Source organism: Rattus rattus, chromosome 3 (genome assembly GCF_011064425.1).
Source record: "Rattus rattus isolate New Zealand chromosome 3, Rrattus_CSIRO_v1, whole genome shotgun sequence".
Classification (NCBI taxonomy): domain Eukaryota; kingdom Metazoa; phylum Chordata; class Mammalia; order Rodentia; family Muridae; genus Rattus; species Rattus rattus.
The window spans coordinates 183,723,741-183,741,797 of NC_046156.1; the positions used below are offsets into that span (position 1 = coordinate 183,723,741).

The 18,057-nt window shown below is 42.7% G+C and overlaps 1 protein-coding gene across 1 annotated transcript in view; it reads right to left on the bottom strand.

Moving 5' to 3' along the window:
- Positions 1-18,057, bottom strand: part of Cdc20b (cell division cycle 20B) — a 75,025-nt gene that overhangs the window by 34,738 nt on the left and 22,230 nt on the right. Inside the window, 2 exon segments of the mRNA XM_032897036.1 lie at positions 10,172-10,305; positions 13,517-13,692. Coding sequence (XP_032752927.1) covers positions 10,172-10,305; positions 13,517-13,692 — 310 coding nt within the window.

Genomic DNA, 18,057 nt, shown 5'->3' on the forward strand with positions numbered 1-18,057 from the left:
CTCAACCCCCCAGTACATCAGTGCCGCAGATGCCTTTACCATCTCTTGGATGCCCTGGTGAAGCCAACAACTGTGAGTACTATTCATTGCTCAGGATATCAGGAGGGAAGAGATTCAGTGGCATGGGGCAATAACAAAGCAGATCAAGTGGCTTGAAAAATGGCTATGCAGGAGCCTATCCTGGTTGCAGGCCTGCAAGAGACAGCCACTGAGAACTAGGATCAGACTAAGGGATGGCCTCACTTAGAAAAGGCCCAAATTGCTTAAAAGATAAAGGACAATGGCACACTTGAGGGGAAAGCTATACTCCCCAGAGGAAAAAAAAAGACTCACTTTGCCAAATACAGATATGGACTCACTTAGATAAAAAGTTTGTCCAAATAGTTAAGGTGTATGTAATAGACTTTAAGATTTTAGCCAGAGAGACAGTAGAAAGTATAAGGTTTGTCAATAAGTGAATGCTTAGCAAGCAAACAGAGCAAAGAGACCTAGAGAGTTTAGTGAAAAGTCGAAGTGAACTTCACTGAGATAAAACCAGAAAAATATAATCACAAGTATCTCCTAGTGCTTGTAGATACTTTTTCAGGAATAGATAGAAGCTTTCCTCACCAAACGAGAGACAGCCTCTGCAATCATCAAGAAGATACTGGAAGAAATCTTCCCCAGGTCTGGAATGCCCAAGGTAATCTGGTTAGACAACAGGCCTACTTTCATTGCCAAGGTAAGCCAGGGTGTGGCCAAGTATTTAGAGGTCGATTGTAAATTACATTGTATTTACAGACCTCAAAGTTCAGGACAGGTAGAGTAAATAAATAGAACTCTAAAAGAGACCCTGACCAAATTGACCATGGAGACTGGCACAGACTGGGTGGCACTCCTTCCTTCTTGCTCTCTTCAGAGCAAGAAATACCCCTTCCAGATTCAGCCTTACCCCCTTTGAGATCTTATATGGGGCCTCAGCCCCCCTGACTGTATTAGATGATGTTACTGAACCAACATGTCATAGTGCCATAGTAATAATGATTTGTGTGCCAGGCTAAAAGACCTACAGGTGATACAGAAAGAAATCTGCTCACAGCTGACAGCAGCCTATGCCCCGGAGACCCCTGAGTTCCAGGTCGGAGACTGCAGCTACACTGAGCCCAGACATTCGAGCCTCGCTGGAAAGGACTGTACCTGGTGCTGCTGACCACCCTGACAGCTGTTAATTCTCAGCCCTCACCAGCCGTGTACTAGCTGTTGGGGCTGAGAGCTGGGACCTAGAGGGAAATTCAGTCATGTTTGTCTTGATAGGTGTGGGATAGGCTTGATTTCCATTACAAATGATGTAATATTGCATATGTTAGTACTCCTAACACTTCTTGGGACTGTGCCTCAGGGATCACAATCTGTATAAGTTTAGAAGTTCTAAAAGCTAGTCATGACCTTGGTGTGTAGGTTTAGATAGTGTCCAGATTGGAATCCTGATGCTAAAGACTTAGTAAGAAAAAAAAAGAGTTGAGAATTACTTAAGGCTATCTAGGTGCTGCAAGGGCAGCACAAGGACATCTGCCATTGCCCTGCAATGCAAGGCTTATAGAGAATTCAGAACTGCCATTGACTCAGATATAAAAAGAGTGAAAGACTTTTTAGCTGACCTCCAAGAATACCTAACCTCCCTCTCAGAGGTAGTCCTTCAGAATAGGAGAAGATTAGACCTGATATTCCTTAAAGGAGTCTGTGTGCTACACTGAAAGAAGAATGTTGCTTCTATGTAGACCATTCAGGAGTAATTAAAGACTCCATGAATAAACTTAGAGAAAGGTTAGACAAAAGACAGAGAGACAGAGAAGCACATTAGGGATGGTTCGAGAGCTGGTTTAGTAGATCTCCTTGGATGACTACTCTGATATCTTTCCTTATGGGACCCTTCTTAGTTTTGCTTCTGCTTCTGATTATAGGTCCATGTGTGTTAAAGAAACTAGTTAATAGGTTTGACACCTACAAAAAGATAGAGACGCTCAACAAGATTGGTTTGAGTCTTGGTTCACTCAGTCTTCCTGGATGACTACCCTACTTTCTGCTATATAGCTGGGCCATTACTAGTAATTTTCTTGGTTTTAGTTTTTGGACCCTGCGTGACAAACAGGTTAATTGCTTTTGTTAAAAATTGAGTGGGTGCTGTGCGGTTGATGGTTCTGAGACAACAGTACCAGTCAGTTAGGACAACTGGTGACACCAAATACGAGACTTGATATCAAAATTCTAAGATTAGAATTACTTAGTAGAAGAAGAGGGGAATGAAAGGAAAATTATACAGATTTAAGGTTTAAAAATATGAAGTTAAAAGAAAATTCAGACTCAGGACTAAACACTGTGAAAAGCAAGTCCAGGCAGCCCCGCCCTGCTGCTAGGACTAACAGACCATAAAGATAAAGAAAAGGAATGCAGGAACCAGCCCGAGTTATCAGGACTAACCCAAACCATCTGGCAGAGGGGCACCTCCCCCAGCTTACTCAGAGTCACACCTTAACCATATGTCCTTCAAACCCTGATCGCCCTAGCTCCCAAAAATCCTGTACGCCCAGTCAATCGTACTCTCCTGCTGTGCTGTAATCTCACTGCCATGTTTAAATGAGCCAATCACCTATAGCCGCGCCAGAAATTAGCCAATTGTGTGTAACCGCGCCAAACCCCCTAACTTCCCCTATATAAACCCCCGATTTTGGAGGCTCGGGGTCAATTCCTCTGTCTCCTGTGTGAGATACGTGTCGACCCGGGATCCCGCTAAGACCCGGGATCTCGTTAATAAAGCTACCTCGTGCTTTTACATCAAAAAAAAAAAATCTGTCCAATAATTCTCTTTATAAGCATTGTTTTAATATTTTGATTTCCTCCACTGTGGCAATGTAATGAGATAAAAATATCTCATATTGTAAGAAACTGGAACTTTTGTTGGACCTCACAGCCAGAGTTACTATTTCACCTTGAAATCACGTGAGATTGTTATCCTACTGTGTGCTCAGCCTGTTTCTTTAACCATCCTTTAACCTCATACAAAAGCCTGTATTCAACAAAACGGAAAAGTCTGGAGGAAATGGACAATTTTCTAGACAAATACCAGGTACCAAAGTTAAGTCAGGATCAGATAAACCATCTAAACAATCCCATAACTCCTAAAGAAATAGAAGCAGTTATTAAAAGTCTCCCAACCAAAAAGAGCCCAGGACCAGATGGGTTTAGTGAAGAATTCTATCGGACCTTCATAAAAGACCTCATACCAATATTATCCAAACTATTCCACAAAATAGAAACAGACAGAGCACTATCCAAATCCTTCTATGAAGCCACAGTGTGTTTATAACTGAACCACACAAAGACCCAACAAAGAAAGAGAACTTCAGACGAATTTCCTTTATGAATATTGATGCAAAAATACTCAGTAAAATTCTCACAAACTGAATCCAAGAACACATCAAAACGATCATCCATCATGATCAAGTAGGCTTCATCCTAGGGATGCAGGGATGGTTTAATATACGGAAATCCATCAATGTAATTCACTATATAAACAAACTCAAAGGAAAAAAAAGTACATGATCATGTCATTAGATGCTGAGAAAGCATTTGACAAAATTCAACACCCCTTCATGATAAAAAGTCCTAGAAAGAATAAGAATTCAAGGCCCATACCTAAACATAGTAAAAGCAATATTCAGCAAACCAGTAGCTAACATTAAACTAAATGGAGAGAAGCTTGAAGCAATCCCACTAACATCAGGGACTAGGCAAGGCTGCCCACTCTCTCCCTACTTATTCAATATAATTCTCAAAGTCCTAGCCAGAGCAATCAGACAACAAAAGGAGGTCAAAGAGATACAAATTGGAAAGGAAGAAGTCAAAGTATCACTGTTTACAGATGATATGATAGTATACTTAAGTGACCCCTAAAGTTCCACCAGAGAACTACTAAGCCTGATAAACAACTTCAGCAAAGTGGCTGGGTATAAAATTAACTCAAACAAATCAGTAGCCTTCCTCTACTCAAAGGATAAACAGGCTGAGAAAGGAATTAGGGAAATGACACCCTTCACAATAGTCCCAAATAACATACCTCGGTGTGACTCTAACCAAGCAAGTGAAAGATCTGTATGACAAGAACTTCAAGTCTCTGAAGAAAGAAATTGAAGAAGATCTCAGAAGCTGGAAAGACCTCCAATGTTCATGGATTGGCAGGATTAATATAGTAAAAATGGCCATTTTGCCAAACGCAATCTACAGATTCAATAGTACAATCCCCGTCAAAACTTGAACTCAATTCTTCATAGAGTTAGAAATAGCAATTTGCAAATTCACTTGGGATAACAAAAAACCCAGGATAGCAAAAACTATCCTCAACAATAAAAGAACTTCTGGGAAAATCACCATGCCTGATCTCAAGCTATATTACAGAGCAATAGTGATAAAAACTGTATGGTATTTGTACAGAGACAGGCAGGTAGATCAGTGGAATAGAACTGAGGACCCAGAAATTAACCCACACACCTATGGTCACTTGATCTTTGACAAAGGAGGTAAAATCATCCAATGGAAAGGAGATAGCATTTTCAACAACTACTGCTGGTTCAACTGGAGGTCAACATGTAGAAGAATGCAAATTGATCCATTCTTATCACCCTGTACAAAGCTTAAGTCCAAGTGGGTCAAGGACCTCCACATCAAATCAGATACACTCAAACTGATAGAAGAAAAAGTGAGGAAGAGTCTCGAACACATGGGCACTGGGGAAAATTTCCTGAATAAAACACCAATGGCTTATGCTCTAAGATCAAGAATCCACAAATGGGACCTCATAAACTTGCAAAGCTTCTGTAAGGCAAAGGACTCTGTCATTAAGACAAAACGGCAACCAACAGATAGGGAAAAGATCTTTACTAATCCTACATCCGATACAAAGAACTCAAAAAAGTAGACTCCAGAGAGCCAAATAACTCTATTTAAAAATGGGGTACAGAGTTAACCAAAGAATTCTCAACTGAAGATTATTGAATGACTGAGAAGTATCTAAAGAAATGCTCAACATCCTTAGTCATCAGGGAAATGCAAATCAAAACAACCCTGAGATTTCACCTCACACCAATCAGAATGGCTAAGATCAAAAACTCAGGTGACAACAGATGCTGATGAGGATGTGGAGAAAGAGGAACACTCCTCCATTGTTGGTGGGATGGCAAACTGGTACAACGTCTCTGGAAATCAGTCTGGAGGTTCCTCAGAAATTTGGACATTGCACTACCTGAAGACCCAGCTATACTTCTCCTGGGCATATACCCAAAAGATGCCCCAACATACCACAGAGACACATGCTCCACTATATTCACAGCAGCCTTATTTATAATAGCCAGAAGCGGAATGAACCCAGATGCCCTTCAATGGAGGAATGGATACAGAAAATGTGGTACATCTACACAATGGAGTACTACTCAGCTATCAAAAACAATGACTTCATGAAATTCATAGGTAAATGGATTGAACTAGGAAATATCATCCTTAGTGAGGGAACCCAATCACAGAAAAACACACATGATATGTACTCACTGATAAGTGAATATTAGCCCAAAAGCTCAGATTACCCAAGATGTAATCACAGACCACATGAAGCTCAATCAGAAGGACGTCCAAAGTGTGGATGCTCCTACTCCTTCTTTAAAAGGGGAACAAAAATATCTGTAAGAGGGGATATGGAGGCAAAGTTTGGAGCAGAGACTGAAGGAACAGCCACTCAGAGCCTGCCCCACATGGTTATATAGCCCATATACATACAGTCCCCAAAACTAGATAAGATTGATGAAGCTACGAAATGCATGCTGACAGGAACCGGATATAGATGTCCCCTGAGAGGCACAGCCAGAGCATGTCCAATACAGAGGTGAATGCTAGCAGCAAACCACTGAACTGAGAATGGGGTCCCCATTGGAGGAATTAGAGAAAGGATTGAAAGAGCTAAAGGGGCTTGCAACCCCATAAGAACAACAATGCCAACCAACCAGAGCTCCCCGGGACTAAACCACTACCTAAAGACTATACATGGACTGACCCATGTCTCCAGCTACATATGTAGCAGAGGATGGTCTTGTTGGGCACCAATGGAAGGAGAAGTTCTTGGTCCTGCCAAGGCTGAAACCCCCAGTGTAGGTGAATGTCCCGGGTGGGGGATTAAGGAGGGTGGATGGGAAGGGGACCACCCTTATAGAAGAAGGGGGAAGGAGATGGGGGCTTATGTCCAAAAAACTTGGAAAGGGAGTAACATTTGAAATGTAAATAAAAAAAATCCAATAAAAGAAAAGAGAACAATGTAACAGTTAACCTTACTTGTCCCCGGTTTCCCATGTAATCAACTTTTACAACCTGAACTAATGCAGAGCCCTAATCATGACCCTGACCCAGAGAAATGTGTGTATGTTATAATTATTTTCTGGAAACAGCAAACAGTAATATCCACAATAATTTTTAGCTGTAACAGAGATCTTCTTTAGTAAACAATGAAGTCTGTAGTACTGTCCGTTATCAGGGTCAGTCTCTGATAACCCAATCCCTTCTGAAACTCTGTTAAAGATCTCTGTGCACCTTCATTCATTCCCCACTGGATATGTTCTGTGCTGTCCAATATGGAAAGAGCAAAACCTTCGCTAGTGACACACACTCAGACATTCATAAAGACAGACAGATGGACGGACAGACAGATGGACAGACAAAGAGAGACAGACACGGAACAGGAACAGAGATAGCTTCACAAGACAGCAACCCAGACAGGCACAAATTCAGTCCTATAACAGACAAGATGTCTGGGAAACACAGGAAGGGTGGAATGGAAAGTTCAAATCTGAGCTCACTCTTGGTTAAATAATACAAGGAGGAAGTGTTTTGACCTCTTTCCTTAATGTGACATTGACCCATTATTGAGGACTAGTGCATCACATGCACTCCCTCCTCAGTTTATCAAAAGTAACCATTGCCAGCCAATGAGTGAACACGAAGCGATCTCCCATCTTGGCACTATTTCAGACAAGTAGTTACATCTCGTTTGGGGGCTGTCCTATGCTTTGATGTGTTTAGCAGCAGAGCTGACCTGTACCCACTATGGTGCCCTTCCCCAGAGTTATGACAATGGGAAACACCACCAAATATGTTGTGAGGCACAAAACTCCTCAACTAAGAACCACTAACGCATCCCTAACGCAGCCCCCTGGTCAGGAGCTCAATGTGGTATCTCAGATGTAATAGACTTTTTAGACTCATTTCTTCAAAACCCATAATCCCCCAGAGCTGACAAAGGAGTTGTCTAGCACAGGCTTCTCTTCTAGGTACCCATGGGTTCCCTTCCTATGTGTGATCTATGTTATACTTTAAGTAGTGACTTAGGGCCAACCCAATTAATGTGAGTTTTAGAAGTTTCAACAGCTCTCATTGTGGCAACATCCTCCAGCAGATCAGGGAGGACCACAGAAAGACCACCCATGCTTCCTGCTATGCTGTCTTCACCATTCTGAACACTACCTGCCTATCACCTAACCATGAGAGCAGATGCTCACTACCATATAGTACCACTGTTTCCATGATCCTCTCCCAGGTTCTTCAGTTTAACAACACCTGGCTTCTGTTTAACAACTGCTTCAGGAGATGTCCTGCCAAGTCCTTTGTGTGTCCACAGAGCCACCAACATTGCTGCCAACAGTATGGATAAGAGGACAGAAAAGTCCTAAGGGGCTGGGCAGTGACAGTCTAATTATCAGCAGAAGGTGAGGAAACAGTAGTGTTAACAAGTTGGCCCAGGGATGAGGCCCAGCAGCACCCGTAATGATTTCATAAAACTCCCTGACTTTAACCAATGCCCATCCCCTTGGGTAGATCACACTCACCAAGAAAGCATGAATGAAAGACCTGTCCTCTGTATTTGCTTCCTGTTTCACATGAGCTCAAATAATTGGAATTTATACTCACAGCACGTTCTTTCCTCTTGCCCAGCATGTAAGCACAGAGGCACACCCTAGATGAATAGTCTTGACTGAAGGATACTCTTGTGGCTTCCCTAATTTAAAGCCTTTGGGGTGAAACATTGTTTCCTTCAGAAACTTGTCAGTGAGCTTGGCAAACCTAAAAACATGTTACTGACATGTAATGTGCCCAAAAGTGAACTCCTGGGATCTTAAAATCGTAAGAATAGATCCAAAAGGGCTGGAGAGATGGCTCAGTGGTTAAGTGCACTGACTGCTCTTCCAGAGGTCCTGAGTTCAAATCCCAACAACCACATGGTGGCTCACAACCATCTGTTATGAGATCTGATGCCCTCTTCTGTTGTGTCTGAAGACAGCTACAGTGGACTTATATATAATAAATAAATAAATCTTTTTAAAAAAAGAATAGGTCCAAAAGAAGAAACTCAGGAAACAAACAACTGCACAGGCTTACTGGAAAAATATTCATTTACAAATCTCCTGCAGCAGTGGTCCTCAGCCTTCCTAATGCTGAAATGCTTTAATACAACTCCTCATGCTGTGGTGACCCCAACCGTAAAATCGCTTCTTTGCTACTTCACAACTATAACTCTGCCTCTGTCACGAGTTGCGATGTCAGTATCTGATATGCAGGACATATGATATTCAACCCTGAGAAAGAGTCGTCTGGCCCCCAAAGGGGTTTTGTTCTGAGAAGTCTGCCGTACCACACGCTGGCAACACGGCCCCGACACCCCGGCTCACAGTCAAGGCTGCTGGACGCTAGAACAGTAGTGGTTGGCTGTGCATACGAGGTTCTCTGCTCTTACAGAAACCTAACAATTTCATTAAGAAAATCTTCTAGTATTTTCCCACTATCATTCCTCAGCAAGAAAGCATCAAGGGAATATACAGTCGGGCGATTTTATACTACAGCCTTTGATTTTAAAAACTGCTGTGTGAATTCCCAACTTGAATTTCATAAAGAAAAATAACCAGTGAGTGAACTTAGGCCTGAGTTTAGGGCAGAATTTCTAACACTTTCTAAAATGGCCCTAAACATGTTTCTGTCATTTTGCACTATCTAGTGACACAAAGCAGCATTCTCAGCACTGATAGTTATAAAATCAAAACATTGATCAAATCTGAAAGATCCTAAAATATTCTGCATCCTGTAATATTAGTCATTCAGCCAAGACTTAATTTTTCGTGTAAAAATAAACAAGCACATCCTTCTCATTAACATGCAAGTTTGATTTAACAAATGGCGGTTTTATATATAACGTATATACATATATATTAAATGGATGTTTTAAAATACATTTATCATCGTTTATTAATAGGAAATGCTTGGTTTTTATTCCCATTTTATATAATTATACCCCCAGGGTCATATAAAAGTTTTTCAGGTCATGGCTGGAGGTATGGCTCAGCGGTTAAGAGCACTGACTGCTCTTCCAGAGGTCCTGAGTTCAATTCCCAGCAACCACATGGTGGCTCACAACATCTGTAATGGGATCCAATGACCTCTTCTGGTGTGTCTGAAGACAGCAACAGTGTACTCACATACATAAAATAAATAATTAAAAAAATATTTCTCAGGTAAAAAGAGGTTAATAAGAAAATCTGGGCACCAGTGGAAGGGGAAGCCTTTGGTCCTGCCAAGACTGAACCCCCATTGAACAGGATTGTTAGGAGGAGGGCAGTAATGGGGGAGGATGGGGAGGGGAACACACATAGAGAAGGGGAGGGGGAGGGGTTAAGGCGATGTTGGCCTGGAAACCGGGAAAGGGAATAACAATTGAAATGTAAATAAGAAATACCCAATTTAATAAAGATGGAGAAAAGAAAAAGAAAATCTGCATTCCAGGAACAATCAAATTGATGCTGAGAAACTTTTTAGATGGCCCCTTTAGGACAAACGAAGTCACCCATTGGCTGGAAGAAGTGCACTAGGTATATATAATCTCGCTGTGGCTTTAATCTTCCCTTCCCTGGCGGCTATTCTCCTCTGCTGTCTTCTGAGTGGTCCTCATAACACTTCCTCTGTCCTATGGGGGTTTCTTTCGCTAAGTACCTCTATTCATGTCCCTCAGTTTTTCCTCTTTTCTACTGGTTCCTGAGAACACATAGGCAGTCCCTTCCTCATATTCTAAACTCAATTCTCCAAGCTCTTTCTGTCCTTTCTCTCTGCCTACCTGGCCTTTGGTGGCAGCATTTTCCTTCCAGCCTCTGTCCCCTGCAAGAGGTGTTTTGCAAAAATGAAGAGTGGAGTTACTCATTTCTGAACTTCCTTTAGCTGGGGTTTTCAGTGAATCTTTGTTGTGGGATCCTGCAAGAAAGACATTTAGCTTTGAATCTATTTTTAAAACAATATAGTCACTTGAATTGCTGATCTGCTGTCCACAGCATCTTTCTCAGTAGATTAGAATGTGAAGCCCTGAGTTCTCTGACCAAATTATCAGAAAAACAAAGGGGAATGGACAAGGGCCTTAGTTAAAGCACTAGCCTCATGCAAGAAACTGCTCCAGTGGCCTCTAGAGCCAGGACGAAATGCCAGAGTTAGGCCTGTCCCATCTCCAGCAGCCACAGTGAAAACACTTCACTTCTGCATGGATAAAACAACTTCAGAATCGGCAAAAATGGTGGAGTAGCTTAAATGATGCTGCAAGGAGCATCTTGTCTAGCTACGATCATCCCACTTAGACATCACTGTAGGATGTTTGTGTTACCAGTCAGTGGTCTTCACTACATGATTCTTAGGGTATCACGTTGCCTCTCCTCCTTCCTGTTACAGAAAGATGTCTTAAAGGTAGTTGGAGACAGCAACAGTAAAATACTTTTTAAGAAGACAGAAGTCAATGCTATTTACATCCATATGTTTCGTGTTTCCTGTGATGGTTAGTGTTATCAATTTGTCAAGTCTAGAATCAGCCAGGAGAGAGTGGGGGAGGGGGTTGTCTACATTAGGTAGCCTGTGGTGTGCCTGTAGAAGACTATCATAATTAAGTTAATTGGTGTGGGAATGCCTTGCCCACTGTGGATGACACCATTCCCTAGGCTGGGGATTCTGAACTGTGTATGAGTGAAGAAATGGAGCCAAGCACAAGAAAACAAAGCAGGCAGGCATGCCTGTGTTCATTCCCTCTCTGCGCTTGGATGAGATGTCACTACATGCCTCAAGACCCTGCCTTCATTCACCCGAAAGGATGGAGTGTATCTTGGAATTGTAAGCCTCTTCCACTAGGTGGTTCCTTTGCCAGAGTATTGTCAAGCAACAGAAATGAAACTAAAAAATATTCTCTTATCAAATTGAGAAAGCCCTTCACCAAGCTTTTTACTTCAAAGGAATACCTGTCAAACCAACCTCAAAGACTAAATATCTACAACATATATCAAAAACTAAATATTCACCATATACATCATCTGAGCCAAGACTCCTCCAGAAAAGCTTAACCTTTTGACGTGTGGCAATCCTTTCATTACTTGGACAACTATGAGCTTGATGGTCTGTCATTTGTGTCCTTAGAGCCTGGCACCAGTGCCCAGGACTCAAAATATAACAGATGGACTCTAGTTTAAGGGAGGAGAGGGGGTACACATGAAATGTCCCTCAAAGTTTGAGATTGGGCTCTTTCCTTTGAAACATTTTATTATTGTGCTATTTTTAGAAGTATGTAGAGAAAAGGCTAGACCTCAGAACTTCAAAGGAAAAAGGAAACGTTATATTTAAAGCCAGGAAGGTGTCTCCCTGGATAAAGACTCTTGTCAGGAAAGCCTGACAGCCTAAGTTCAATCCCTAGAACCCACATAAAAGTGGGAGGAGAGAAGCAACTCCACAGAGTTATCCTCTGACCTCTAAATGCATACCATAGCATGTGATCACACACACAGAGAGAGAGAGAGAGAGAGAGAGAGAGAGAGAGAGAGAGAGAGAGAGAGAGAGAGAGGTGCGTGGAAGTCGTGAGCGTGTCCAGCCTCAGAGATGACAATTTCATGCACAGAGCAAAGCATGGCTACTAAGGAACCTCTTTGCAAAGTGATGTCTCTGCAGATGAGTGGAAGGACCTTCCAAATTTGCTCTTCCAAAACAAAATGAACCACCTCCAGCAAGGTGCCTAGAATCTATGTGTGTGGTTGTGTTTCAGGATTACTAAAGGAGGAAGTGGAATGGGCTTTCCTGTAAACTCCTTTTGATTACTAATCTGTTGCTTGAGGTTTTCATTTTTTCACATACTGTTTTATGAAGAAACAACTGGTAAGTTAATTTCAAGCTCAAAAAAGAGCAAGGAATCCTGTAATTGTAGCAAGAAATTCCTCTAAAACAATAAATATCCGAACTTCCTTAATTACACTGAATACGAAAAATTTCCTACACTCCTGAGTCTCTCCTGGCATAGACAGGTAATTCTGGGGTTGACACTCATCATTATGTCAGAAATGCCTCAGTTTTATAAAGATTTGGGTCCTTTTCAGTCTTCAGATCCATAGTATCTCAGGAAGAGGCTGGCACTACTGTCAGCATCCGTCTTGAGAAGCTGAGCTTGGCACCGTGCCTCACACGTGTCGTCTCGGCCCTTGGAAGGCAGAGGTGGAAGAATTGTAGCAAGTTTAAGGTCTGCGGGGACTACATGGTGAATTCCATGCCAGCCAGCCAGGGATATATAGTACGACCGTGTCAAGAAGGAAGGAAGGAGGGAGGGGGAGGGAAAGCAAAGAGAGGAGAGGAGAGAAAAGGAGGGGAGAGAGAGAGAACAGAAATGAGAAAGGCTGCAAACTCACAAGGTCATGTTGCATGGGGTCTTTAAAGAGTAGAACGGGAATTAAGGCATTAGGTCACATGTGGAAAATTTTGCTCCAGGAGAATGGAAATTACAAAAGATGCACCCAGATGCGAATCACATATCTCAAAATGAGACATTTCAGGGGCTCCGACTGATCAATCAAGGATCCTACTAATCACATCAGGGCTTAGGTGGGAGGAAGAGTGTTCTCCACCACCCTGACTCATCACTCCCCACCCCACCCACCCCATCACACCCCGCCCTGCCCTGACATGCCCCACCCCACCATGCCACCACCACCCCAGGGCATCAGTGTCTTCTTTCTGCCACTCTCCTACTTGCTCTCTTTTCCACTCTCTTCCTCTCATCTCTCCTGCTTTTATCTTTTATTCAACTTGACTATATAATTAAAAATATATATACATATACATATATAGTTTTTCAGACTCTCATGTACCAGTAACCTTTCCAAAATCATTAACACATAGTTATCAAAACAAAATCATATTCATATAGTGCACAAATACACATATATGCATGCGCACATATATGTATACATACACACACATATATATAATTATATATGTTCTCCAAGACATACTTACAACACATTATGAACATGGCAACCACTACACTATAGAAAGAGCAGAAGCACAACCTGTGTCAGGCTAAATGTGGCCTGTGGGAGCCCCTGCACGTGGACTACCAACATGAGGAATTGCAACTTAAGTTTAACGGAATGTCCACAACTGAGCTTGCTTAGAGTTAGGGTGCCTGCTGCTGGTGCTATCTTCAGACCAGATTCCAGAGATTCAGGGATGCGGGAGGGAGGGCCCTCTTCCATGGAGGAAGAGCTCTGCGGGGCCCTGGCTGGGCTTGGCTGCCACCTGCTGGCCACAGCAATCTCTGCAGCCGGCCTCTTCACCAAGTTGCTCGTGAGTTGCAGTTTGTAGGGGCGACTCAGTCAAACTCCTGTTGAACAACAATGAAAGCTGCGAGTTCTAGTGGGTACAAAGATGCAAAGGGTAATAATTCCCTCCAATGGAACCGAATGTTGTTTATCTAGAACAGCACTATGAAATTTAACTTTGGTGACCCTGGAGAATATTTTCTGTTATTTTTTTAAACACTAGACGATCATGACGTCATCCCAGCCTCGCACCCCTGGTCCTTAGATCTCCCCAAACGGTTTACAGCGCGGTTCTATCTGACTTAGATTCATTACAGATCCACGTAAATCAAGCGTGTGACGTGACTCTGTGCTGAACGCTGTCAACTTCTCGCTTCAATTTTCTTGCTGGCTCTAAGGTTTGGAACACGGCAGACGAAGCAAGCCATGTCTGTGAGCCACACCCAGACAGTACTCCCAACCATGCCGTATAAGACCGGCGGAGACTAAAGTGTGGGGGAGCTGCCATATTGGAAGGCAGACAGACACTCTTGTTCAAACTTTCCTCGGTTCTCTAGAATCTAAATATGCATTTCCAGACAAAATAATTTCAAGTTTAAAAGAGGGAGGGGAAAAGGGCAAATCTGATGGTACGTCATACGAGAAAAGTGATCAGTTAGCTTCACGCCAGTCGTCACACTGTACCGTGACAAGTCTGCATTCCTCTGAACTGGCAACTGCCACTCTGTCCATCTTGAATGATTCCCACTTGGAATCTTGTCCAGGACTCTCTGCTGAGGTAACCACTGACTCACACCATCAGCTGGACTCACCTACAACTCCTTCAGGGACCTTGTTGGAAAATTTTCTGTCTGTCCCACACTGGATTAGCAGGGTCCACGTGAGAGAGACTAAACGAACTCCTAATAGCAGCTGTGTGCACGCCAGCACGTGCGAGGCTCCATCACGAGCAGGAAGGGAAGCCAGTGCGGACCCGGAACAAAGAAGACACAAAAGGAACTGTTGCCAAATATTTAAAGGAATGCAAGTTATGAAAACAAAGCTTATTTTAAATTGCCCCATTGCCAAAACCTTGACCAATGAAAGGAAGAGGCACATTTTCATTTACTACGATGATCTTCCCAAGAGAGCACAATTGGCCTTAACCTAATGAATGTAAGGTACAGTTTCTCAGCCGGTCCTTCGACTGGGAGTGGAGTTAGGTGTTCAAGGCAGTCTTTTAATGTTTTAACCTTTCAGCACTAACATAAAATTTACCCATGCAAAAATGAATCCAAGTAAGGTAAACACATTTACATTAAAGTATGAGAGCAATAGCAAGTGATATGCAAATGCAGACGACGCAGAGGAGGCACGCAGAGGTGACACGTAGACGCCCCGCTGCGGCCGCACTGCTCCATCTTTGATGTTGTTAAGCTTTTGTTCTAGGACCTATCTCCTGCCGAGGAAATGCCTGTCGCATAGTTTTAAGTGACTCAAGTATTTATTAATAGAGAGGAAGAGGAAGATAAGGAAAATAAGACAAAGGAAGGAAAGGGATGAAGCCGGTCGGCTCAGCTCGTCCACCTTGAGAGGCTACACCGTGGTGACATTACACAGAGAGGAACCCGGAGCCCAAGATAAATAAGAAGGAGCCTAGAGAGGTTAAAAACAAGGTCAGGAAGTCACAGAACGAAGTGCCCAACAAAACAGGAGCAAACGGGTCCGGTGATAAATGGTCTGACACACAAATATTTGGTGGGTGAGAAAAATCCTGTAAGGTCCGGAAAAGGCAACGCAAGTGGTGATGGAGTTTTACGAGAAGCTCATGAGGGCGCAGATGAGATGGCTCAGGAGTAAACGTGCTTGCTGACAAACCTGACAAGCTGAGTTTGATCCCCAGGACCCACATGGTAGAAGGGGATAAGGGATTCCTACAAGTCATCCTCTAGTCTCCGCAAGTACGCCATGACATGCACCCACATATATATGCACACAGGTAGGTGGATGGATGGATAGATAGATAGATAGATAGATAGATAGATAGATAGATAGATAGATAGATAGATAGATAGATAGATAGATGGATGGATGGATGGATGGATGGATGGATGGATGGATGGGTGGGTAGATAGGTAGGTAGGTAGATAGATAGATAGATAGATAGATAGATAGATAGATAGATGTAATTTTAAAAGAAAAAAGGAAAGGAAGGAAGAAGGAAAGAGGAAAAAGAGAATCTCATAACAAAGACAGAAGTAACAAAGATGGTCCTGTGGCTCTAGTATATTCCCCACCACCTGACCACAACCCTGCCACACACCCGGCCCCACCCAATGAAGTGGCATTCTAACCACAAGACACTTCGAAATCAGAGTTAGTATTGGGACCTAAATACCAAACTGAGCTGATGAGACGTCACAGTGGGTAAAAGCCTGGGACCTGAGTTCCATCCCCAGAACCCACATAAGTTTAGGTGGTGTCCTCTGACCTCCACATGCATCATGCCATGACACAAATGTATAGAACATACATCATGAACATACAGTAATTTTCAAATGATAAAAGATTTCAACACCCCCTATGCCTTTCATGTTCTAGTGGAAAATATAACCCAAACTGAAACTGTCAGAGTTCTATTAATAAAGTAATTTTTTAAAAAATTATTTTGGATTTTCACCACAAATCGTATTTAGGAAATAGACATGTACAAGATGAATAAACACCTCACAATATATTTATGTATTAACATTACTTGATGACCTGTAAATGTGTACATTTTAACGTTTTCATGTATCAGTTTTTAAAGGTTTAAATAAAAATTATCTTGCTCATTTTCTAATAGGGATTATCAACAGATAATCCCTAATCACCTATTAGTTGCATCACCCATGCCTGCTACTGGGGCCTCCTTAGCCTCTAGCCGTCCCTCGAGCCCTTCTAAGATGTTTGGAAATGCTGCTTTCATGAAGACTTTCTGCTCTGCAGACTTTCTGCAACTCCCTCCAGGTGATTTCGAGACATATGGAAATGCTTTCTTGTTTTTCTATATTCCCAGATTCATTCCTCCCTTACAGTAACTTCTTAGAAAGCTAAAGGTCTTCTGGTGAGCAGAACTCCTTCACCGGACTGCTGGAGCAATCTTGCCTCCTAAATCGTCTCCCACAGACGTGGTTTAACTATTACAAAGAAATGGTGTCCTGCAGATCCTAGAATTCTGGTTATGAAGCTGAGGGTGTTAGCTGAGTTGATTCCTTCCTATTGTGATATGTGCGTGCATGTGTGCGTGCATGCGTGTGTGTTTGCGTGTGTGCCTGCATGGCTTCTGTAGGGTCATCCTTGCTGCCTTCTATTTCCATTCCTGGCATGTCCCCAGAACTCCGTAACCGATTTTCAGTTTGTCCACAGCAGGATCCTTTATTCACGTGCTTTGCAGAGACTGGGGTGGCTATGACCATGCCAATCACTTCATCCCGGGTTCACTCCCCAGTTTCCCCAGCCCTGACAGCCGTCTCAGCAACCCTTCCTCCCACTTAGAAAGTCTTCCTTAACCTGTAAAGAAGACTGGTGTGTTTTCTGGACCATTATCCCTCTGCAAAAAGATGAAGGCTGTGATCGACGTTATTTCTGAGAAGAGCCTGGTGCGGGCAGAATGTGTACTAACAGTGACAAACCCCAGTGCCTGAGGGATGATGTCAGATCCTGCACAGAGAAACCCTGCCAAACCTGGGTTCAGCCCACACTGTCCAGGGCAAGTCTACTGAATGTTGTGAATGTTTCAGCAGTGGGCCTGCCTGGCAAGGTATATGACATGCTTTCGGTATTTGACCTTCCCAAACCTAAAGGGCCATTAAATTAACACACTGGCGCTAAGCTTATCCTTGACAGGAAATAGACACTTACCATTATAATGCATCATAACTGGATGTGGTAGTATCCAGCTGGAGTCCCAGCTCTATGGGAGGCCAAGTCGGGAGGATCAGAGGAGGCCATAATCTCAAAGTCAGTCTGGACTTCATGGCAAGATCCCATTTATAATAATAATAATAATAATAATAATAATAATAATAATAATAATAATAATAAAAAAAACTAGGACCATCAAGATGGTTTGTTTTCACACCTAAAAACCTGAATTCAATCCCCAGGACCCACATGGTAGAAAGAGAGAACCAATTCTTTTTTTTTTTAAGATTTATTTATTTTATGTCTGTGAGTTCACTGTCACTGTTCTCAGACACACCAGAAGAGGGCATCAGGTCCCATTACAGATGGTGGTGAGCCACCATGTGGTTGCTGGGAATTGAACTCAGGAACTCTGGAAGAGCAGTCAGTGCTCTTAACCACTGAGCCATCTCTCCAGTCCCGGAGAATCAACTCTTACAAGTTGACACCTGACCTCTACACAAGC